This window comes from Acipenser ruthenus, chromosome 4, assembly GCF_902713425.1.
Source record: "Acipenser ruthenus chromosome 4, fAciRut3.2 maternal haplotype, whole genome shotgun sequence".
Lineage (NCBI taxonomy): Eukaryota > Metazoa > Chordata > Actinopteri > Acipenseriformes > Acipenseridae > Acipenser > Acipenser ruthenus.
In genome coordinates, this window is record NC_081192.1 from 17871925 (window position 1) to 17898022 (window position 26098).

General features: G+C 42.0%; 1 protein-coding gene across 1 annotated transcript in view; it reads right to left on the reverse strand.

Annotated features, from left to right (window-relative positions):
• Positions 1-26098, reverse strand: part of LOC117399748 (GRB2-associated and regulator of MAPK protein-like) — a 72353-nt gene that overhangs the window by 35511 nt on the left and 10744 nt on the right. Inside the window, exon 2 of the mRNA XM_033999114.3 lies at positions 20451-20591. Within this exon, the coding sequence (XP_033855005.3) occupies positions 20451-20591 (141 nt within the window). The remainder of the gene's footprint in view (positions 1-20450; positions 20592-26098) is intronic.

Genomic DNA, 26098 nt, shown 5'->3' on the forward strand with positions numbered 1-26098 from the left:
AATATCAACAGTAATACAAATCCAAAACATTTAAAAGGCACTTGGTATTCTGGTACAGCACAAAGAACAGTTTTTAGTTTGCTAATAATGTTTACAATAATAACCAATTAAAAATGTTCTTTTGTTTAGTATGGGAGCAAAACCAGCAGTCATGGAAATAGAACATCAGAGTAGAGAATGTATTCATTTTAATTGGTGTTGTGGTGATACGGTGTGATGGGTGTGGATAGCAGTAATGGGTTTATGTAGGCAGAGGACAGTTCGAAGAATACATCACAATAATAACAATAGACAAGGATATAACACAAGCAAAAAGCTTCTCTGTAAACTGTAAAAAGTAATTACCATGAATTAACTGACACTAATAATTTTGTTAATGTATTTTTGTGTTCCTTTTTGTTGTAAAAAACTTCAGGCTAATACACCAATATGTTTTGTATCTGGACAAAAAATAATATTCTGCTTCTTGGATTTGTTTAAAATTGTATAATGTAAGTTACATTTCATTTAGGTCATGAGCAATTGCATTTCCACAAATGCTCATAAGGGATCTGCAGTGGATGAGACTACAAAATCTCAACTTCTAGGATGCTATCTTAGCATGGTCTATTCATTTCCAGTCAAACACCAGTGTCAGCAGATAATCAAGAATTGCATATAGTATAGGGGCATAAACAGTTCAGGGCACCCAAAGATCCCTATCCATGCATTCAATTAAGAAACTGCTGAATAAGCCCCATCGATACTATACAGTGATTAAAATGTAGTGGTGACATATTTCTAATTCATTATACTTTGAAATATGTGAACTGTTACAGCTCAGATCAGAAAGTAGTAAAATTACTAGTTGGAAAATAAAAAAAGAAGTTTTCACTAGCACCGTTTCACAGTAACATGAAGAACACTGAAAAACTTGTGTTAAGCTGCTGGGTCTTAATATAGTCTTCAGAAATAGTATCTTTTACAGCCTTACAGTGCAGTCCCAATGTTTCCAACACAACATGAAAACATTAAGGATGCCACTTCTCTCTCGCTTCATTGTGTTGTCACATCTTCCTCTCTTAAAGGAGTTTTTCAGATGAAGAGACTGAAAGGAAGACTGGGAGCCACAGACAGGAAGGACTTAAGTCTGATCAAGAGGATTAAAGCATTCAGGAAGAAATACTCATAAAACAGAAGACATAAAACATGGTATAGAAGAAGAGAGGCATAATTCATAATCAGCAGCACAATAAATTATATATCAAAGATAGTATTCCAATGGCTGCATTGGAATACCATCTGTGCAGGAATATCAAATGCCTTTAATTTCTTTCTTTTGTCGTCACTACTGTATACTACCTTTGATATATAATTTATTGTGCTGCTGATTATGAATTATGGCAAACCTCTGCCATAATACTACTATTTCACATATTTCTGTTACAAAAATTACAGTACAAAAATTACTGGTGTACTGATAAATCCTGGTTCTTTTTAGAGTGGTCGATCAGATCAAGCTCAGAGGACATTGGACATTTCAGATAAATATTGCACCCACAAATCAAACACTACAACAGGAGGTTTGAGCCGCAATTTGGAAATGTGTTCTAAACCTTCAAAGGTCAAAATCCACTTTTTGTTACAGTTTTATTAAATACAGAAGCTTAGCAACCGAGTCACGTTGGCAACTTTTCAGATGCTTTTTTATGCGCTATGGCTTTGTAAGCAAGGACATGAAGAGTAGCTCTCTGATCACCGTTGTGTGCCAGACGCTGAAAGTGCTGGTATAAGCTGGCCAGCCCCCAATGTGCAGGAGGGGTCCCTGCCAGCTGCACTCTGGCTGAACTAAAAAAATCCCTTGAAAGAACAGAGCAGGAAGCACTTGGTTTGTAATTAGGAAGGAGAGCTGCCTACCCAAAAGTGAAAAACAGAAGCCTTGAAACAAAAATCGTGACCAAGCTATGTGTAAGTTCCCCCTCTCCCCACCTCCAGTTATCTTGGCGCAAATCTCATGAATGAACATACAGAGAGTATGAAACACCTGCGTCACCACAAGCCTTTTTGATATGCAACGCTTGCTGAAGTGAACAAACCTTTACACTTTTCCTCTCACTCTCTTAGAACAAAAGGTTTGTATTTTAAAAATGCTACAAAAACGATGGTCGGTTTTACATCTTTAGGCTGCTCGTCAACCATATAGAAAGCATATTAGTGAACTGACAATTTAAAAGACAGCCATCCAGAAAAAAAAATAAAGCTATCTTTACATGTCAGGAGGTAAGAACTGGGCAGCATATTGAAGAATACTGGTATATTTTACCCATCCTCATATCAAAGTTTTTTTTTTTTAAATAGTGATTGTGATATGCAATATGGGAGTGGCCATACTGTAGCCACCACATGAGGATAAAACTCTTAATTCTCACCTGCACTGTAAAAATAAAAATAAAAATCCTGCAACTGGCCACCTTCTCTTCACTCAAAGCACTAATACATGAATGCATCAAAAACAACTCACAAATCGGGGGTCATTTTTTATTCATCAAAATCAGCTCTTCTTCCCACGTCTTTCTGGACATGCCCAGCAGGGCTTATGCAGCTCATTCTTACAGGATAACCAGGGCACATGTGCTGTGGACCTAAAGACCCCATTGAACTATACTTATTGAAATCACTCTAATTTGTTCATTAGGACTATGTAAATGGAGCTTTTATTTAAGCTACAGAAGATTGCTTTGTAAGCCCGCAGGAAGTAAACCCATTCAGTCTATTGCAGTCTAAATTGAATTTCAGTGTTGAGGAACTTTTGGAAATCTTTCAGCTTTACAGTTTGCAGTTAGTGCCTTTCAATCTGACCTGCACCAGGCTGTTTAAATATCTGGCTGATACCTAAACCAAAAGCAATGCAGATTGTTTTTCTTTTCTTCTTTTATTTAGTTTACACAAATGATAAACAGACCTAGTCCTAAATCTGAAAGTACCGGAACGCCAATTAAATTTTTCTCAAACAAATTATACAAATTCGTGTTTTATTTGTACAATGAACTTGAGGTAACATTTAATAGCTAATGCATGTGTCTCTCATGCTACTTTTAGGTTACCTCCCCTTGACCGGTGCTGCCAGACTGGCGTTTTTTCCAGCCAAATGTGGCTTGTTTTGAAAGCATCTAAAGCAGGTAAATGTTGCATTTGATCTCATCAGATAAAAAACTGTAGTTCTGGTACTGTAAATTGTGAGAAGAAAACAAGCAAAGCAGATCAATAAATAAATAGTTTATAACATTATTACTTACCTGTTTTTTTATTTTTATTTTAAATAAATGTGTAGCACTTATTTATGCTTTTGTAATACATATTAAATCTAAGTGTGTTTTTTGGCTGGTTTAAAAAACACAAATTTGGCTACTTTATTCGCTTGATTAACACGGGAAAAACATAGACACACAATCCAGCCCACCGGCACCTCATTCCTCCCCCACCGAATCATAGCTTATACACCTTTTTTCCCCCCAGGGCACAAAGTGTCATACTAAGCCAGTTGCAAGGAAAGTCGTTCATTCAGTCTCCGGGTCTCTGCACTGACTGATATATAAATCAGCTTTAAACCCATGTTCCACAGTAGGCTGCACTTTTGCTGTCTTCTTCGTCAGCATTTTTACTAAAACCATTGTTAGCCTTCTTAAAGTAGTACTAGTTGGTAATCTAAGTCACTAATGTTCAATTCATTGCATCACAAGGACGACTGACTGAATCAAACAATTGTGTGGGAGATGTGTGGACTCTTGACTCTGCAAACATTTAAAACACATGCCGGTTATCAGAGATGCCGATTCGAAGTGTACCATCAAAACTGGTATGTAGGGAACCACACACTGATTATTTGTTTACTTAGCAGACGCCTTTATCCCAGGTGACATACAGAGACTAGGCTGTTTGATCTATGCATCAGCTGCAGAGTCACTTACAACTACATCTCACCCAAAAGACGGAGCACAAGGAGGTTAAGTGACTTGCTCAGGGTCACACACTGAGTCAGTCAGTGAGCCGGGATTTGAACCAGGAACCTCCTGGTTACAAGCCTGTTTCTTTAACCACTGGACCACACAGCAAGGCACAGAAAGACTAATTTGATTTCCCCACAGAAAAGAGATCATTGGTGCCCAGACACCAAAACATTCTTAAGTCTTAAGTCAAGGTTCTGCCTATATAAAAAAATAAAGGACCGGAACAGCGTTCTGGCTCGACTACACCACAGCCTGTAGGCAGACACCTTGGAAAGAGCATAACAAGGAAAGGTTTACTTCAACCAAATATATCCAGAAAAATAACATACATTTTGGGCTCAGGGGAAGCATGTACTTCAATGAGATAAGAATCAAAAGGAGTAGGACATATCATATCACAGCTTTATAAACATCTGGACTAAACACAATGTTTTCATTCCACTACAGAACTTGCACCAATTCTTTCTAAATGAATAAGAAAGTTGTTAAGTTATGCAACAAATTATACAAAATAAGAAAGCTGTAAATACCCTATGGGTCCTTAAACTAACAAACTGAATTATATAATTTAAGTTGTGTAACATCACCAATTTTATTATTCCATTAGAAAAAAAAGTGACAAATACTCGAGGAAACATTTTGTGAACAATAAACACAGATTTATACAGTGGCTCATCTAGGCCAATATTTATATATATATATATATAAAAAAAAAAATCACAATTTTTCTCAGGACCTCAACATTTTAAACTGCTTTGTCTATAATGTATCACATGATCTCGACAATTTAAGGGAATCAAATACGAGAACGGGTTTATTTTACTTTTCCTGATTTGGTAATGGCATCATGAATTGGGTATTGAGAATATCCAAGCTCAAATTGCCTTTATGCCTAGAAGTGACTTATGCCAAGGTTAACTGAAGAAAACACTGAAAACAAATGTGTTGTCAATTGAAAAACATATATATTTTTTTAGCTACCCTAGCTTGTTTTGATGACAAAACTGGTTCAGAATAGCTGTAAAATATAAGGCATTTTCAAGGCCACAGCTGTTTGTGCACATTGCTAAAACTGCTATTATTATTATTATTATTGCTATTATTATTATTATTATTATTATTATTATTATTATTATTATTATTATTAGTCTCCAAGATCAGGGCCTGCAGTGTGACATTGTGTAACATTTTAAATGCCTGAAAGGAATTCATAGATGTAACACAAATCATAAAAAATAAGTTGAAAGCATACAATTAAAATGCTGAAAAAATGCAGAAAAACATTTTCGCCTTTTACTGATAATTACGACTTTACAATATATTTCTTATTTTTATTTATTTATTTATTTTTAATTTGGAATTGCCAGTTATTTTTTCTCATTTTCTCGCCAATTTGGAAAGCCCAATTATATTATTTCAACCCAGCTGACTCGGGAGAGACGAAGATGGACACACGTGTCCTCCGAAACGTGTGCCGTCAGCCGTCAGCTTTTCACTCTGCAGGCTAGCCATGCAGCCACCTCAGAGCTACAGCATTGGAGGACCACGCAGCTCTGGGCAACTTACAGCAGGCCCGCAGGCACCCGGGCAGTCTACACGGGTGAGTCAAGGACACCCTGGCCTACCTAAGCCCTCCCCAGCCGGGTGGTGCTCTGCCAATTGTGCGCTGCCCCCTGGAAACTCCTGTCCACGGTCAGAAGTGGAATAGCCTGGTCTTGAACCAGTGACCTCCAGGCTATAGGGCACATCCTGCACTCCACGCGGAGTGCCTTTACCGGATGCGCCACTCAGGAGCCCCTACAATATATTTCTTATGAGTATTTTCCGACATGCCTACCGTGGTTACCTGTGGGTGGGTGAGTGCACAAGTTTTTGCTCAAGGCCTTCAGAGAGCTATGAAGATCTTCATAAAAACCACACATTCTGCAACCCTGAGGACTGAATTAGTGTTTGAGGAAGGTCCTCAATAAAGAAACGCTATTTAATTATTTGCCTTTTTGAAGAGGGCTTTTCAGTCAATACCCTTATCGATGTTTCATTACAAGAAGCTATGTATTGTCGACAGTACTACAGTAATAGCATGGATCTTCTACTGTACAGCGGACTAACCTTGACTGCTGTTAATGCTGGTTCTCTTGGAGCCCTTTGCTATTTGGAGCCTGTGACAGCTGAGATACGACCCAATCAATTGCTTGCAGACAATCGCTCCCACAAATAACCCAGGTCAATCAGCAGTACAGAAAGTGCTGTCATTCTCAGAGAGCACTCTCATAGACAGCCCTGGAGGTTGTTCGATGGTGATACAGGCTTCATTAGAAACCCTGTATGGAGGATGGGCACATTCACACTACAAGGCTAACATGCTCTTTCATTCTGGGAAATGACAGCGCATTGTGTGAGTTCAAGCTATTTAGCAAAGCTGTGTGGAACAAACAGATACACATTCAGCAAACGAGGAGCCCTAACTGCATGGGCCCACCAGTTTACTTACATGACTTTTAGGATGAAAATTAATACATAAAAATCCAGTGTGGCCTTACAAATGTGGAAATATCAAATAGCCTAAGTAAGCAAATAAATAAACAAACAAATGCATATCTATGGGTTTACAGGTCTGATGTGGCACTGGTTATTAAAAGATGTTCTTTAAGATTGCAAAGTTTTTATTGTGCCAATGTTATTGTGGCAGAGCAACAACCACCAACATACCCATAACCGAAGATCTAGGTCTGATCACCTAGGAAATGGTTGTAAACATCAGCAGTGGTAAAGTGTGCCAAACAGTTTAATTCTAGAAACTGTAAATAGTACATTGAATTACAAAAATGTATTCTAACCATTTCTTCTCTACCGTACAGTACAATATATCTTTCAATTGGTATAAGCCCATACATTCGTTATCTTATACAGCAGTTATGGCTTCAAATGCAGTAACTTACTAAAAAAAGCAGATCAAAGCTTTTACCTGGCGAAGAACACAAAATTCATAGGCTTTAAAAAAAAAAAAAAAGGTATTAGGCCCACTGTTACCTGTTGTAATCTCCAGTAAAGGCAAGCATCCTTTTTATGCAGTGTGGAGTAGTGGTTAGGGCTCTGGACTCTTAACAGGAGGGTCATGGGTACACTGCTGCTGTACCCTTGAGCAAGGTAATTTACCTAGATAGCTCCAGTAAAAACCCAACTGTATAAATGGGTAACTGTATGTAAAAATAATGTGATATCTTGTAACAATTGTAAGTTGCCCTGGATAAGGGCGTCTGTTAAGAAATGATTACTACTACTACTACTACTACTACTACTACTAATAATAATAATAATAATAATAATAATAATAATAATAATAATAATAATAATAATGTGATAAGCTTAATTTTAAATTACTTTTTTTTTTAGTACATACCTGGTTCCAGATAATGCATTTTTATTTGTTAGCCCTGCATACAACGATTTGTGTTTATTATACAGGATATGAATCTCTGGTTCTACTAATACAGCCATGACAAACATTTTATTAGCATTTACGTCTCCTCTCAACCAGGCCACCCAGCACTCGCCTCCCCCTCTGCACTCTGCTAACCCAGACCCCAAAGAGAGGTAATGTATGTCATTATTAATATTTTTCTTTACAACTAGAATAGAAAAAAAGATGGTAAAATTGAAGGGATACGAGTCATAATTTTGACAGAATAAGAAATACAATTTTGACAGAATAAGAAATACAGTTCTTTCATAATGACAATACACCATCAAACATATAAAATTGGCAAACCACTGCTACCTACACAATTCTTACTTCCCCATTCTGAACAGTGGGAGAAATAATAATAATTCACGTCAATGTATTTTCATGGTCTTTTTAAATCTGCGTCAGAAGATGATTCACACATGTGGTTTTCAATGTCACCTGGTCTGACCTGGTCTATCCTACTGGCACTGAAGCAAGCGTGAGATGCAATATATTGTTCAGTATAAATATGGCTAACAAAAAGGCTGTCTTCATAGAGATATTTAAACTCTATACAATGTATAGGCTGAAACGGGGCCTTAGTGAGAGCCTCCAATACCACATCTAGACTCCATTCGGGGAGGACATCCTTTCTATGAAGACGTAACTGCGGACTTGCCCGCCTCTAGCAAATCTTGCAGAAAGTGTAAAATAACTAAATGGGGTCATGACCTCTGGTCATACACCAATTTTGAAAATAGGCATTCAACAACCTTGTGGAGGAGGCCCTAGCATTCTGCAGTGTACTTACGACTGCGTCTGAGAGCCCTAAGGCGGGCATACGGTCTCGTTCAGAGGCCAGACCCAAAGTTGGAGTCTGCCCGGTTCTGAGTGCCAGGGGGTGTCTCTTTTCTGACTAAGGAGATCCAAGCGCAGTGGAATCTCTCAGGGCTGGCCTTGCAGCAGCTGGCAAAGGTTTGACCAACAGCCTGACCAGAAACCGCAGACTCCTCTGCCGGCCCAGACTGCAACCCAACCTGAGTTGGATGCGTCCATTGTCACCACCTGACAGCAGTGGATTACTCCCATCCTTACACTTTCGCGCGTGTGAGAGGCTAGCCTCCACCAGTGCATAGCTTCCCAGCATACGTGAGATACGTTCAGCTGACGGTGTGTTTGCGTTTAGGATGTAGCCGGAAGGCACTGAGTCACACCTGAAGCGGGCGCATATGGAGTAACCCCAGCTGGAGGGCTGATGAAGCCGCGACCATCAGACCCAGCAAATTCTGACACAACACCAAAAGTACCATCGTCCCCTGTTGAAACAGGGATAGGCAATTTTTAATGACAGCCACTCTGTCGTCTGACAGGTAGGCTCGCATTGTAAGGGAGGCCAACCGGAGTCCCAGGTAAACCGTACCTTGCACCGGAATTCAATGGCTTTAGGCATCGTTGAGGGTGAGACCCAGCCTCGACAGATGCTCTGTTACTATTGCTGTATGGGCCACTGCCCCTTCGGACAGGGGAAAGCTCAACCAGTCGCCCAGTTCAACACCCTGATCCCCTGCAGCCGCAAGGGCCTAGGATGGCATCTACGCACTTTGAAAACGTGCAAGGAACTAAGGAGAGGCCGATTGGCAGCATGGAAAACTCGAAAAGCGAAGCGAAGAGATATTTCCTGTGCGCAGGATGAATAGGAACGTGAATACGCATCCTTTAAGTCCACAGACTGGAGAATGTGATGGTGTGCATAACCGGTATCTGTGGTGCTAGTGCGCCTGAGCCGCAAGCCTTCAGGGACCCTGCTGGGGCTGCTGAGGCAGAGCCCATTGTGGAGCACTGCCTACACACAGGGGTTATCGAGGGCAGCGATGCAGTGAGTGTTAAAGCACTGAGGCTCGGAGGCGTTGGAAGCATCAAGGGCACTGATGCAAGGAGCATCTAAGCAATGCAGGGCACGCCTATGCACCGAAGGCGCCGAAGCATCGAGGCATCGAGGCTCTGGAGCACCGAGGGTGTCGAAGCACCGAGGCTACAAGGCACTGAGACACCGAGGGCGCCGAAGCACCGAGGCTACGAGGCACTGAGACACCGAGGGCGTCGAAGCACCGAGGCTACGAGGCACTGAGACACCGAGGGCGTCGAAGCACCGAGGCTACGAGGCACTGAGACACCGAGGGCGTCGAAGCACCGAGGCTACGAGGCACTGAGACACCGAGGGCGTCGAAGCACCGAGGCTACGAGGCACTGAGACACCGAGGGCGTCGAAGCACCGAGGCTACGAGGCACTGAGACACCGAGGGCGTCGAAGCACCGAGGCTACGAGGCACTGAGACACCGAGGGCGTCGAAGCACCGAGGCTACGAGGCACTGAGACACCGAGGGCGTCGAAGCACCGAGGCTACGAGGCACTGAGACACCGAGGGCGTCGAAGCACCGAGGCTACGAGGCACTGAGACACCGAGGGCGTCGAAGCACCGAGGCTACGAGGCACTGAGACACCGAGGGCGTCGAAGCACCGAGGCTACGAGGCACTGAGACACCGAGGGCGTCGAAGCACCGAGGCTACGAGGCACTGAGACACCGAGGGCGTCGAAGCACCGAGGCTACGAGGCACTGAGACACCGAGGGCGTCGAAGCACCGAGGCTACGAGGCACTGAGACACCGAGGGCGTCGAAGCACCGAGGCTACGAGGCACTGAGACACCGAGGGCGTCGAAGCACCGAGGCTACGAGGCACTGAGACACCGAGGGCGTCGAAGCACCGAGGCTACGAGGCACTGAGACACCGAGGGCGTCGAAGCACCGAGGCTACGAGGCACTGAGACACCGAGGGTGTCGAAGCACCGAGGCTACGAGGCACTGAGACACCGAGGGCGCAGAAGCACTGAAGGCATGAGCACCAGGGGCGTAAGCACCGAGGTCGCTGGGCCGGGTGTCTAGTCTGGACCATGTGCAGTCACACAACCGAGGCAGCGTGTAGCTCACAGCAGCATGGAGCACAGCCTGCAGACAGTATACAGAAAAAAAAGAAAGACCTACGCACGGAGGTGGGTGGTCAATGTATGCAAATCAACTCTACATCTGGCTATTCAGACCCAGAGGAGGAAGCACACGTTGTATTATTATTATTATTATTATTTATTTATTTATTTATTTATTTATTTACTTATTTTTAAAAACAACACACACTTACACACAGCAGAAGCTGAAGGGTAGGGTATAGGTTTTCTTTTTTTGGCTTTGCACACCGAGTGGACGGGCAAGGTCAGCCCAGTGGTGTCGACTCGACAGCGGGTGCAGCAGAGCCAGGACCTGGTGGAGGAAGCTTCTCTCTTTTCTCTCTTGTTATTACGTATATACAGTGCCTTGCAAAAGTATTCGGCCCCCTTGAACTTTGCGACCTTTTGCCACATTTCAGGCTTCAAACATAAAGATATGAAACTGTAATTTTTTGTGAAGAATCAACAACAAGTGGGACACAATCATGAAGTGGAACGAAATTTATTGGATATTTCAAACTTTTTTAACAAATAAAAAACTGAAAAATTGGGCGTGCAAAATTATTCAGCCCCCTTAAGTTAATACTTTGTAGCGCCACCTTTTGCTGCGATTATAGCTGTAAGTCGCTTGGGGTATGTCTCTATCAGTTTTGCACATCGAGAGACTGAAATTTTTGCCCATTCCTCCTTGCAAAACAGCTCAAGCTCAGTGAGGTTGGATGGAGAGCATTTGTGAACAGCAGTTTTCAGTTCTTTCCACAGATTCTCGATTGGATTCAGGTCTGGACTTTGACTTGGCCATTCTAACACCTGGATATGTTTATTTGTGAACCATTCCATTGTAGATTTTGCTTTATGTTTTGGATCATTGTCTTGTTGGAAGACAAATCTCCGTCCCAGTCTCAGGTCTTTTGCAGACTCCATCAGGTTTTCTTCCAGAATGGTCCTGTATTTGGCTCCATCCATCTTCCCATCAATTTTAACCATCTTCCCTGTCCCTGCTGAAGAAAAGCAGGCCCAAACCATGATGCTGCCACCACCATGTTTGACAGTGGGGATGGTGTGTTCAGGGTGATGAGCTGTGTTGCTTTTACGCCAAACATAACGTTTTGCATTGTTGCCAAAAAGTTCGATTTTGGTTTCATCTGACCAGAGCACCTTCTTCCACATGTTTGGTGTGTCTCCCAGGTGGCTTGTGGCAAACTGTAAACGACACTTTTTATGGATATCTTTAAGAAATGGCTTTCTTCTTGCCACTCTTCCATAAAGGCCAGATTTGTGCAGTATACGACTGATTGTTGTCCTATGGACAGAGTCTCCCACCTCAGCTGTAGATCTCTGCAGTTCATCCAGAGTGATCATGGGCCTCTTGGCTGCATCTCTGATCAGTCTTCTCCTTGTATGAGCTGAAAGTTTAGAGGGACGGCCAGGTCTTGGTAGATTTGCAGTGGTCTGATACTCCTTCCATTTCAATATTATCGCTTGCACAGTGCTCCTTGGGATGTTTAAAGCTTGGGAAATCTTTTTGTATCCAAATCCGGCTTTAAACTTCTCCACAACAGTATCTCGGACCTGCCTGGTGTGTTCCTTGTTCTTCATGATGCTCTCTGCGCTTTAAACGGACCTCTGAGACTATCACAGTGCAGGTGCATTTATACGGAGACTTGATTACACACAGGTGGATTCTATTTATCATCATTAGTCATTTAGGTCAACATTGGATCATTCAGAGATCCTCACTGAACTTCTGGAGAGAGTTTGCTGCACTGAAAGTAAAGGGGCTGAATAATTTTGCACGCCCAATTTTTCAGTTTTTTATTTGTTAAAAAAGTTTGAAATATCTGTGGCAATGCGCCCCGCCCCTGTGTGCATTTGTGTGTTTTGTGTTGTATGTTGCGTGTGTTAATGTTGGTGTATAGATTGGTACACAGGATATAAACGGGTCTGTGTTTCACGTGTATTTAAAAAGTGTAGATTTGTATTTAGGCACGAGGAGAGCACAAATCACTTCACGTGCTGGTTAAATGTAATATGTGAGCACGGGGTTGCACAGAATTAATTCACGTGCTGGGATTCAAGTGAATAATTAATTAGTAATTGAATCCCAGCACAATAGTATATATAGACGCACATTTCTTGCACTCAGGGTTGGGTGTTCGGAAGAGGAGAACGGGTGAGAGAGAAAGGAGTTAAAATAAGTGATAAGAATAATTATAAGTGTTTTGTACTCACCGTGTTTGTTTGTCTCCGTGCACCGTTTGTTAAGTGTTTAGTCGTTTTGTCTGTCTGTTTATTTTGGCGTCAAGTGCCGTGTCCTGTTTTGTATTCCATTGTTCAAACCTTTTATTTGTTAATAAACGCTGAGTGCAGCCATTGCACTCAGCTCATCATCACCACCGTCTCTGTCTGTGTATTCCTGTCTGGTCTGACGCCACCCACTCTGGCCGTCTTTGTGACACGTGGTGTCATCGTGGGATAGCCGCGCCTCCAAGCGTCAGACCAGGAGGGGTCTGGATTAAAAAAAAAAAAAAAAAAAAAAAAAAAAAAGTCAATGGCAGAAGACGCCACAAAATGGCGGGACTGGTTCCTGGAGAATGCTGGGCTGGAGGCCCAGGCTCTGCCCATAGTCGTTCGGGCCCTGTGGATGATGGACAGTGAGAGATGGGAGGCCTATCAGCAGGAACACACCCCAAACACCTTGGAGGAAGGTGTGGAGTTTCTCCTCAGCTACCTGGAGGCAACGATAAACGGAACAGCAGCCCAGGTAGCAGGACCACCAGCAGAGGAGTACCTGCTGTCCCCATCTCCACCAGCAGAGGGTGAATGCCTGCTGGTTTTGCCTCCACAGCCCAAGCGGGAGACAGATAAAGAGGTGAAGGACAGGGAGGAGGAGTGCCGCCTAAGGGCCAGGCATCCACGGCGATGTAACAAGCCATCGTCAGGGTGCCTCCTCTGTGACCAGGATCACCTGTTCGCCCACTGTCCCTTCCGCAGTTATGGGGAGGAGCCTGAGCGTCCACAGCCCAAGCGGGAGGAGCCTGAGCGTCCACAGCCCAAGCGGGAGGAGCCTGAGCGTCCACAGCCCAAGCGGGAGGAGCCTGAGCGTCCACAGCCCAAGCGGGAGGAGCCTGAGCGTCCACAGCCCAAGCGGGAGGAGCCTGAGCGTCCACAGCCCAAGCGGGAGGAGCCTGAGCGTCCACAGCCCAAACGGGAGGAGCCTGAGCGTCCACAGCCCGAGCGGGAGGAGCCCGAACGTCCTACGCCTGAGCGGGAGGAGCCCGAACGTCCTACGCCTGAGCGGGAGGAGCCCGAACGTCCTACGCCTGAGCGGGAAGAGCCCGAACGTCCTACGCCTGAGCGGGAGGAGCCCGAACGTCCTACGCCTGAGTGGGAGGAGCCCGAACGTCCTACGCCTGAGTGGGAGGAGCCCGAACGTCCTACGCCTGAGTGGGGGGAGCCCGAACGTCCACAGCCCAAAAGGGAGGAGTCGGTGCGTCCACAGCCCAAAAGGGAGGAGTCGGTGCGTCCACAGCCCAAAAGGGAGGAGTCGGTGCGTCCACAGCCCAAAAGGGAGGAGTCGGTGCGTCCACAGCCCAAAAGGGAGGAGTCGGTGCGTCCACAGCCCAAAAGGGAGGAGTCGGTGCGTCCACAGCCCAAAAAGAGGGAAGTCGGGGCTTCCACAGCCGTAGGACCCAAGCTGCCAGCAGAGGGAGAATGCCTGCTGGTCCCACCTCCACCAGCAGAGGGTGAATACCTGCTGGTGCCGTCCCAAGAGCCAGAAGGGGAGGAGTTACAGGCTCAACCCCCTGAAAATTTTTTGGGGGGAGAAGGGCAGGATGCTGGTGTCCCCCAGCAGCCTCGAGCTATGCTGCTGAAGGCAGCACGGCGCGCACATGCCCAGCCGCCACAGCAGAGGGAGCCAGCACCGCCACAGCCTCCCTCTGAGTGGCCAGCATCAGCCCCATCGCCTCTACCTCCGCCACCTCCACCGCAGTGGGAGGACTGCTTGCCCCTCCCACCTCCACCAGCAGAGGGTGAATACCTGCTGGTCCCACCTCCACCAGCAGAGGGTGAATGCCTGCTGGTTCCACCTCCACCAGCAGAGGGTGAATGCCTGCTGGTTCCACCACCGCCAGGAGCAGAGGAGCTGGAGCTGCCTCTGCCTCCACCACCGCCAGGAGCAGAGGAGCTGGAGCTGCCTCTGCCTCCGCCACCGCCCGGAGCAGAGGAGCAGGAGCTGCCTCTGCTGCCCGTACCTCCGCAGGGAGTACGGTGGCCGGAGCCCCAGAAAGGGGAGCTGCCGGCCACGAAGGGGGAGGAGGTCTGGAGACCACCAACCCCAGCAGCAGTTTCGCTGCCGGAGATCGTGGGGGAGGTCCGGAGACCTGCTCCCACTGCAGCTTCTTCGCTGCCGGCAGTACTGTGGTCGGAGCCCCACCAAAGGGAGCTACCGGCTACAAAGAAGGGGGACGAGGTCTGGAGACCACTTTCCCCAGCAGCAGTTTCGCTGCAGGAGTTCTTGTGGCCGGAGCCCCACAGGAGGGAGCTGCCGGCTACGAAGAAGGGGGAGGTCGGGGGACCACCTGCCCCCGCAGCTTTTTCGCTGCAGGACGGGACCAACAGGCTGTCAGCCGTGCCACTACCGGCAGGGGTGCTGACAGCATGGCCAGCCATGGGCCCACTGAAGCCTCCCTTCCCAGCCCGAGACTTTGTCCTGGACTGCTGGGTTTTTAAGGGGGGAGGTGGCCGTTGAGGCCATGTGTGCTGCGCACAAGGGGGGGTATATGTGGCAATGCGCCCCGCCCCTGTGTGCATTTGTGTGTTTTGTGTTGTATGTTGCGTGTGTTAATGTTGGTGTATAGATTGGTACACAGGATATAAACGGGTCTGTGTTTCACGTGTATTTAAAAAGTGTAGATTTGTATTTAGGCACGAGGAGAGCACAAATCACTTCACGTGCTGGTTAAATGTAATATGTGAGCACGGGGTTGCACAGAATTAATTCACGTGCTGGGATTCAAGTGAATAATTAATTAGTAATTGAATCCCAGCACAATAGTATATATAGACGCACATTTCTTGCACTCAGGGTTGGGTGTTCGGAAGAGGAGAACGGGTGAGAGAGAAAGGAGTTAAAATAAGTGATAAGAATAATTATAAGTGTTTTGTACTCACCGTGTTTGTTTGTCTCCGTGCACCGTTTGTTAAGTGTTTAGTCGTTTTGTCTGTCTGTTTATTTTGGCGTCAAGTGCCGTGTCCTGTTTTGTATTCCATTGTTCAAACCTTTTATTTGTTAATAAACGCTGAGTGCAGCCATTGCACTCAGCTCATCATCACCACCGTCTCTGTCTGTGTATTCCTGTCTGGTCTGACGCCACCCACTCTGGCCGTCTTTGTGACAATCCAATAAATTTCGTTCCACTTTTTGATTGTGTCCCACTTGTTGTTGATTCTTCACAAAAAATTACAGTTTCATATCTTTATGTTTGAAGCCTGAAATGTGGCAAAAGGTCGCAAAGTTCAAGGGGGCCGAATACTTTCGCAAGGCACTGTATATATTTTTTAGCTACAAAAAGCAAAGAAAAAATATAGGTAGCAGATGCTGTAGTATTAGAAAGCAGACTACAGTCGCCGAGCGATGTAGGCTGTTGAAATAACAAGATTTTTTCAATATAAACGGAGCGCAGTTGTGCAGCGTTTAGCTCAGTCCTCAGAAGCCGAGTTTCTGGTTCCGGGAAGTGGCAAGCCAACTTCCAGCAAAAAATTGCAGTGGAATTAGCAGGAACTTGAAGTGACAGCTCTTTTACAAAGACTCAATCATGCAGCTGTAGAGGTTAGTTTATACCTACCTTACCTACCGGATTGTGAGAGGCAAAAGAGAATGTGATCTCCGCGGAGTGACTACTTATTCCCTCAGTAGGTGGCACCGAGGACTTCACTCCCCAGAGGAGCCTATCGGCATGATCAGTAAATACCTGACCTGTGGCAGGCATATCCCAAAAGTATTGGTTGTTGGTCATCTTTGAATTGAAAGGGAATTACACAACATCCTACACTTTGGCCTTGACTTAAGTTTATTGGCCTTGGTGCCCTCTACAAATTAAATGAACTAAAGGCCATTTTGGCCTTGCCCTTTTTGTTGCCAATTTAGAACCATGTATGTATGTGTGTACATATTATAGATATATATATATATATATATATATATATATGTATGTGTGTGTGTGTATATATATATATATATATGTGTGTGTATATATACACGGTATATATAAAGGGCTGTCACTCGATTAAAATATTGGAAATTTTTTAATAAAGGTAACGATCATATAGCGGCTGCCATACATAATAAAACTTAAAAAATCAAAAATCAAAAAAAAAAGTCCAATGGGAATTTGGTGTTTTTAAAAACATTTGTATTATTATTTTTACTTTAGTAAGTGTAACAAATCTTACCTTTCTGTCATATTACCCTAATCAAACAGTATTAGGTACATGATAACAGTGACACAAGCAATTTTTTTTTAACTTATTAATCGCCAATTATTTTTTTATTTTCTCCCAATTTGGCCTATCCAATTACTTTTAGGCTCAGCTCACCACTACCACCATCGCGCTGACTCGGGAGCGGCGAAGATGAGCACACGCTGTCCTCCGAAGTGTGTGTCTTTAGCCACCCGCTTTTTTTCACACTGCAGAGCCACCTCAGAGCTACAGCGTCGAAGGACAACGCAGCTCTGGGCAGCTTACAAGCCTGCAGGCGCCCGACCAGACCACAGGGGTCACTGGTGTGCGGTGAGCCAAGGACACCCTGGCCGGCCTAAGCCCTCCCCCCTGCGCCCTGGGAGCTCCCGTTTATGGTTGGCAATAGAACAGCTTGGACTCAAACCGGTGACCTCCAGGCTATAGGGCGCATCCCGCACTCCACTCGGAGTGCCTTTACCAGATACGCTACTTGGGAGCCCCCATGTCCTAGCTCATGGAGAGACAGTGAGCTTCATATCAGCACCTACCTAAATAGCAGCATGCATCTCTCTCTCTACCCAGAATGCACTTTGAATGCACAATTTAATTGTAAAAAAAATAATAATCTGTGATCAACTCTTTAGTTGATTAATCAGTCCGATTATTCTGTTAATTGGAACAGCACTTTATATCTAAATGGTAACAATAATCAAAAACAATATGAAGGAAAACTTTTATCTTAGCTTACATGACAGGGAGAGAGTTTTAGCACGGCCTTTCACAAGAAAGAAACATTTAGGTCTAATTTTCTGGTAATGGCAAATCCAAATACATTAAATGTTAACATTAAATGTCATTAGTCCCAGTACAGTATCATTTAACTGGACCACACTATACTACAGTATCACCTCCTTACCATAATCTCTGATATTTGAATTTCAGAATGCATTTAATTACCACAATGCTATTTTTATTCAAAATTCCTGTGATACACAATACAGTAGTCTCCGGCTAAGAGAACACCCCTCGGGATGCAAGCGAAGTGTTATTACCTCCAAAGTGTTCTCCAAGACAGAGTTAGCTGCCAGACACAATATGAATCAATCAATCAATAAATAAATATGTATTACTTGTCATGACACACGTCCATCAACATATGAAATGAACTGAATAAGTAAAAGAAAAGCAATAGGCAAGTGTATGTTTATAATCTATAATAATTAAGTAACAGACAAACTGACGTTAATAAACTGTCAAACTAAATTAACACAGCACCCCTACACACGTAGCAGCAATATACAAGACATGTATATTATTTAACAGAATGGTGAAGCAACCCACCAGAACGGGAAACGCCAAATTGTTCTGCGACTCTGATTCAGGTTTTTTTTTCAAATGTTCGAACGTTTTGTAGCAAGAGAAACAGCGGCGTGTTTCAGCGTTTGTTTACATACCATTTTGTAGCGATGATGTGCACTCGTGGAAATCAAAATACAGAACGAGTCAATGATGGAAAGATTTATTAAACCAATCAGTGTGCCTCAAGACACTCTCCATGACAAGTCGCTTTTGAAAAGACTGAATAAACCATTTTAAATTAAGTTTGATGATGATGAGTTATCAGGTTACAAAACAGTACTGTATCCATTGTGAACGAATCCCTATCGGTGCCAAGAAGGCGGTCTTTTAAGCAAAGTTCCTGTTCCTTTAGCCGGAACATTTACAATGGGAAAAATCTGTTTCACCACAAGGGTGTTCCCTTAGGCGAAGTGTTCTCTTAGGAGATGTTCCTATACGGGGAGGCTACTGTATAAGCAAATTTGTATTTCTATCCTTGTAAATATCCTACATAGGCTTGTTTGCAGTGGATTATCAGGTAATCAACAGCAAGTTGCCCTACAAAATTTAACCTGGTTGTGTATTTTAATGCACCATTAAATGATTTAACATATCCTGTGATCACACTACTGTGAAATTAACAATATTCAGATGTGTTGTACCTTGGAGATGTGTTGTACCCATGCAAGTTTATGAACATCTTGGCACAACAGCATCCTTACAAATACATTATTGTTTTGTTATTAATATATGTTTTCTATATTTCTTTTCACTTTGATTCAGGTGAAACAAATATTAAAGTCAGTGGTAGACATTAATACATTATAGTGCCCTTAGGGAATTACATCTTAGAAACAGAAGCTCTCTTAGATTATGTAAATCTGATTAATACAATTGTTTGCCATTAGAACCAAATTAAATTATATTTGCAATTAGAAGAAGAAAAAAGAACAAAAAGTGATTGTTATTGCACATACTCGTACAGCAGGTTCCCGAAGTCATACTAAACCAATCTAAAGCAATTTCCTACAGTGAAGAAAAAAAAAAAACACACATTGACTTGACAACAGTTCACTCGATTGCTTTGCAGTTCACTAAACTAGTGGTGCGCAAAGTGGGGGGGTTAGAACATTTTAAATAAATATGTAAAAGTATTTGTATTTAATGGTAAATTAAGCAGAAATGAAGCACCAACATACAGTTAACCACATTTCCATTGTATTTACAGCTGACGTAAAAAAAAAACCCTGTTGATCAGTTTTATACAGCATTAAAACAACATATAAATCGATAAATGGACCTGAAAACTTCACCCACTATTTAGTTAAACAGAAAAAACACCTACTTCACATGCGCGCCATGTAAAGAGGTTGTAATGCGATTGAATTAAATCTACTTTGCATATATGTGCTGTATCCTGTCTTGTACATCCTGTTTTAATTCCATAGTGTGCAGCCCAAAGGCTTCTCTTATATGTGTTGCAGTGTTTACAGCTGAAAGCTATTTTGTAGCATGATTAGGAACTTTACTTTTAATGCACTCTCTTTCTTTTTTCAGAGTGCATACCCCTGGACCCTGGTGGTCTTCAGATGTGCCTCCTTTTAGGGGTGTGTCAATCGACTTGAGTCACATTCCACAGGTCACAATATGGTGTGATTCACAATACATGTGATGATCCTGATGAGCTACTTTGTCTGACACGTAATAAAATAAAATGATCATTAATGATAAACAATTTTGTTCATGCCAACTATAATTGTAATGTTTTCTTCATTCAAAAAACATTTGGAGGACTACATAAGGCTACATACCTGTACATAGGTTGGGATTTTGATCATGTATCACAGTATCTCCTTCACAATACGATATATCACGCAAGGAAGTATGATGATTCATAATGTTGATTAATTCACTGACATACACCCACTGAATACGTGTAAAACAGAATGTAGAGTGGGCGAGTTATTGAAACTGGTGGTGGTAGATGGAAACAGATATGGAACAGCCTCCATATACCAATAATAACTCATATGCCTGGAATTATTAAAATGTTTTACATGCTTTGTTTTTTCTTTTAAATCAAAACATAAAAAAGCACTTGCATATAATAATATTGCAGGTAAAAAAAAGATCATTACAATTAGAAATGTCTTTGCTTCGATAACCACCTCAAAGGTTAACTGCAGCTTGAGATGTAGTTTGTTCTTGACTTACCCCCATAATGGACTGGGATTTCTATTTTCGGCCCTATGACGTAGTGGCCCTCCTCCAGGCTGTGGGCAGTGATGGTAGTCCATTGCCGACACGAATGAAGCAGAATGTAGTCATTGTCTCGCAGCCCTTCTACTGACTCTCCTGTGAAGTAAAATAAAGGAAAATTAAAAAAAAAATAATGTTGTTCATGCAGATTTAACAATGCACTACTGGTAACTATTCGGTTATTCTCAAACATACATAAGAAACCATCCTTTAACTCTGAGTGCAGGTCAATCAAGTCAACAGCATTTTGTCTATCGTGATTATAATTCACAATCCCCCCAAGTCCAAACCTACCCCTGCTAATGTTAACCATAAAAAAACTTTGATTGTATAATTAAATTCTTAAAATGCACTCTTCACACTCGGGTTGTGTAGGGTCAGGTCCCATTTTGTTTACTTAGTAATACACAAACTGTAGATTACTGTTAAAGAGGCTCTCTTAGTTTGGTACTAAAAATCATTGTTTATAATTCCTGTTGCGTGGATTGGCTTCCCCCAGTAGCACATGACATGGCTTGCAGAGTGCAGCAGCAGACACCTGACCCATATCGAAGGTGTTTCTTTTAGATCATTCTTAAAAAAGTCGGAGTAATGGATTTGTTTATGAAGGACGTGAAAGTCTGTGGTGTGGGAATCATTTGTTGTTATTGTGGACAAAGAAGGAAAACAAGTTTTGCAAAACACACATTTTCCATCTCAGTTCCATTTGCTCTTGTGTTAAGTTTGTAATAAAATCCCGCATTTACGAGATCGTACTTCAGTTCATTTGATTTTCAGATAATGTATTTATCTTTGTATCTTTTACACAAACATACTACATATTTAATTTGACAGTCCTCTGTTAGGTTCATGATGGAATAAACACTGTATGTAGTTCAGCCACATTTCCAGCTTGACTGGAAAAAACACTGCTTTAATACTGTATCTAGTCAGTGCATATGCTCTGGTGCATATACTAAGCTGGGGAAAGGAAAAGCGTTCCACCGTTTTTCGGACCGGGTCGGATCTGAGCCTAATAGCAAGAATTTTACAACAGGTTGGGGTGGGTAAATAATTGTCAGTTCGTGGTCAGTCAGGTTGATTAATTTGGACCTGTGAAGACCTCTAGCACCAAGCACTATGGGAGCACCACTAGTCCATACTAGTAACATAGGCTTATCCTTACATCCCCCTTCCTTTAGAGGAACAGTATTAATTATTTAACTGTTGTGCTCATTACACTATACTGCCTTTCTAAATGTGATGAAATCAAATATGTTGGAGAGACTGGAATAACTTTATATAAAAGAATTCAGAACCACCTTTCATTAATTAGAAATAAAAACAAAATTAATGAACCAATTGTACAGCACTTCACCAGTCAAGGACAGGACATAAATGATGTGAAGTTTGTGCGACATATAGAAGAATAAAAGAAAGTAAATGGATAAATAGACTGAACACGATTATGCCTGCGGGACTCAACAGAAAAGAATGAACTAATTAACTCCAATAAACATTTAAATAAAGAAACAAACAAAATTAATTCAAAAGTTGTGCATGCTGATGCACTGGGGAGGCCAATCACTAAAGACAACCTTCCAGAGAATACAATTTTATTTTGCATGGATATTAAATCCTTGTATCCAAGTGTCCCTCGTAAAGAAACTTTGGAAGAATTACAAACAAAATGATAGTACAGCAAAAGGATCTAAATTAGGAATGCATTTTGCCAGTACATATATGGGGAAATGGGAAGAATAGTTACTTAGAAAATCGGAAAGAGAACCTTTAGAATACATTTGGTTTGTGGATGACATTTTGGGGGTTTGGACACATGGAGAAGAATCTCTTTTCCAGTTTCATAAAATGGCAAATGAAATACACAGTAATATTAAGGTGGACCTTCAATGCACAAGAAAATAAATAGAATTTTTAGATACCATAGTAAAACTGTAAGGTTTAATTGAGACTGACCTCTTCTTTAAACCTACTGACATGCACCAGTATTTCAGAACCACCTTTCATCAATTAGAAATAAGAAAATTAATGAACCAATAGTACAGCACTTCACCAGTCAAGGACATGACATAAATGACATAGTTTGTAGTATTAGAACAGCAAAAATTAGACAATGCAACATACCGAAGAATAAAAGAAAGTAAATGGTTAAATAGACTAAACACGATTATGCCAGCGGGACGCAACAGAAACGAATGAACTAATTAACTCCAATAAATATATAACATTTAAATAAATAAATAAACACAATTCATTCAAACGTTGTGCATGCTGATGCGCTGGGGAGGCCAAATCAAGGCTGATCCTCAGAGCCAACATTGCATGATAGTATAAATATAAGTTTATATAAAATAATGTTAATTAGAATTAATACAAATTAAAAACAAAAATGATGTCACAATATATAGAACACCATTACATCATGTAAGAATAAATCATTGATTTGAATATAAACAATAACAAGTAGTTGTCATGCCATCAAAAACTTATAAATACCTTCAATGTTTTGATTCAAACACAGGCTCCTTGAAAAAAATATGTACAACATATTGAAAAGTTGGGCAGCTGACTCTGAGCTATATATATATATATGTGTGTGTGTGTGTGTGTGTGTGTGTGTGTGTGTGTGTAAGCAATAAGACCTGACACAGAGGGAATTACCAGGCATTACACGACCGTTTGGGTAATGGGTCCCGAGACGAAGTCATATAATCCTTGTAATGCCCGATATATATTGCTTATATACGTCAGTGTTACAGCACAATTATCCATAATTTTTATTGATTTTAACTGAATTTATTTAGGTTTTCCTTTTTTGTTTACATATCCTTCCACATAAGCACTCTAAAATGAACATTCCATAAATATAGTCCTCCATAACAACGATCTTCTCTATAAAATGAGTGTACAAAAAAAGTGTTTTTAAAACTAAATACTTTTATTTGAATAAACAGAGAACAAAAGATTGTGTCTTTTCCTTGGTAATTGATTTGAATATTTCCAGATAGAGCAGTTATTAAAAATGCTTCCGGGAAAGTTGCCTAAAATCAAGCACTTGCCTGGTGTGTACGTTTGGGCATAATCACATCTTTGCAAGCACATCATCATCATCATCATCATACGTTGAATGCATGGCGACATATCATTGAAGTGTTTCTTCTATTTCTATGTCTGGCATTCTAAAGATGTAAAAGTGAAACCTTTCACAGCCAATTATTAGGCCCAGACACTCTTTCTCAATCTGAGTGTAGCGTTTTTCAGTCTCAATCATAGACCTCGCTGCGTAATTATTATTTATTTCTTAGCAGACGCCCTTATCCAGGGCGACTTACAATCGTAAGCAAATACATTTCAAGTGAAGCCACAGGTTTCCAAGCGCCATCGTTATCTTGTAGCAAAAAGAAAGCTAACACTGGTTCTGTTACCAGCATTTGTTTCAATTGCTTCCATTCTTCCTCAAGAGTGTATGTTTCAATAGCTTCCATTCTTCTTTGCAAGCTGGTGTCCATGACCATTCACTTTTTCCATGCAGTAATTCTCGCAAGACCATTGTTCTAGCTGATAGGTTTGGTAAAAACTTGCCCATATAGTTAATCATTCCCAAAGCTCTCTGGTGGCTTTTATATCTTCTGGCCTGGACATCTCAGTGATATATTTTACTTTGGATGTACACCTGCTGTTGTCAATCTGTCTCACACGAATGTAATTTCCTGCTTGGCAAACTGGCATTTTTCTCTGTTGAGCTTCAGTGCATATCGGTGCTCACTCTCCAAGGTTCTATGCACTCTGGCACTGTGCACTTCATGTGTTTAACTCCAGATAATGAAATCATCTATGTACACTCGAACGCCTTCCAGCCCTTCAAATATATTTTCCATTGCTCGGTGGAAGATTTCTGGTGCAGAACATATTCCAAAAGGGCAGTCTCTGGAAGCTGTAATGTCCAAAGGACTTTCACAGTCCAACTTTAAGTGCTAGAAGCCATGAGATGCATCTAGTTTTGTCAAATACTGTGCACCTGCCATCTCACTTAGAATTTCCTCTCCAGTATTTAGTAATGCTCAAGCAAGATATTCTCATTCAGATCCTTAGGGCCCATACATATTCTAAATGATTTTTTGCTTTTCTTCACACAGACCATTGAGCTGACCCACTCAGCTTCTCTTGGCTTAATCACTTGCATCGAGACCATTCTGTCAAATTCCTTCCATAAATCTTGTCTCAAAGGAACTGGACGTGCTATGTTTTTTTAATCTAATACTAAAGGGCAATGCTCTGACTCCCTCAAAAATGCCTGGACACCTGTTCTCACACTTCCACAGTTGGCATCGTGGTAGAAACTGTGTGCTGTGCAGTCTGTGCATGCTTGTTTCCTGTCGTGTGTGTCACTGTGTAAACAAGTTTCACCAGTCCCATCACTTCACAAGCCTAGTCTCAGAGCAATGACTCTTTGCCATTTTTTCTTTATGCTGGACTTGTAATTTGCATACGCCCTGGGTGGCAATCATTTGTCCATTATAGGCTTTCAGCATCACCTGTGATGATCTGCTGCTTATTTTTCAGCATCTTCAGATCCTTCACTGTTATCAGGTTCGCTTTTGCACCAGTGTCCAGTTTCAGTTACAAAACCGTGCCATTAACCATTAACGATACTATCTATTTATCAGCACTTGCTGCGTATTTGATTGCAATTGTTTGCACCGCCATTTCATGTTTTTCTGTGGGTGTCAATGACTCTAATAAACATCGCTTCAGTGTCGTCAACTACTTCGGCTTCTTCAAGCATATTTATGTCTGTGTGCTTTCGAAATTTATTTTTTGAAAAGCAGACTTTTTTCTTTGCAGTTTACACAAACTTTCCCGTATGCTGGGCACTGCTTAATCTGATACTTTCTCCCACAGCGTTTGCAATTTTGAGAGTTGTCAGACTGGTGGCTTTGAAACCATGCAGTATATGGCTTACTAAGCTCTTAAATATGTCTCTTGTGTAAGAGGTGAAGTATCACATTTATGGACATTTAGCAGTCTGTGAAAATAGAACAAAATGTATTTGTATTACATTTGAATGGTTCTTTCAGCCATAAACGGTTGAACAGACCATTTTAGACACAAGCCTAGAGAATGTGTAGGAGAAAAAAAAAATTGTATTTTCTTATTTTCTGAAGACAAACAGGATGTGGGATTTTCTTCCTAGGTTATATTGTGTGCAAGTTTATATAAAGGTTCCACAGAAAATGTCTGTTGCGCAGGAAATAAAGCTAGGAGCAGGACACTCCCAACCTCTAACCTTTGAAGTGTACAAAAACTGATGGTACACGCAGTGCTTCTTCAGGTTAACTTCACGATTTAAGGATGTATTTCCAGGAGATATATATTAAACAATCAAAAAAATATAACGTCATGTGTAATATATCACATAGAAAACAAAAATATGAATACAAACAAACTGCCAATCTCTCGTCCTGAAGCTGGAAGAATAGGAAAGTCAGATCTGGCACAGAAATCAGATTAGTTGAACACACTTCTGCTGTCAACACTTCACCCTCAAGTGCAGCTGAATAAATGTAATACGATGTCAATTGTAACTATAAAAAAACACACAA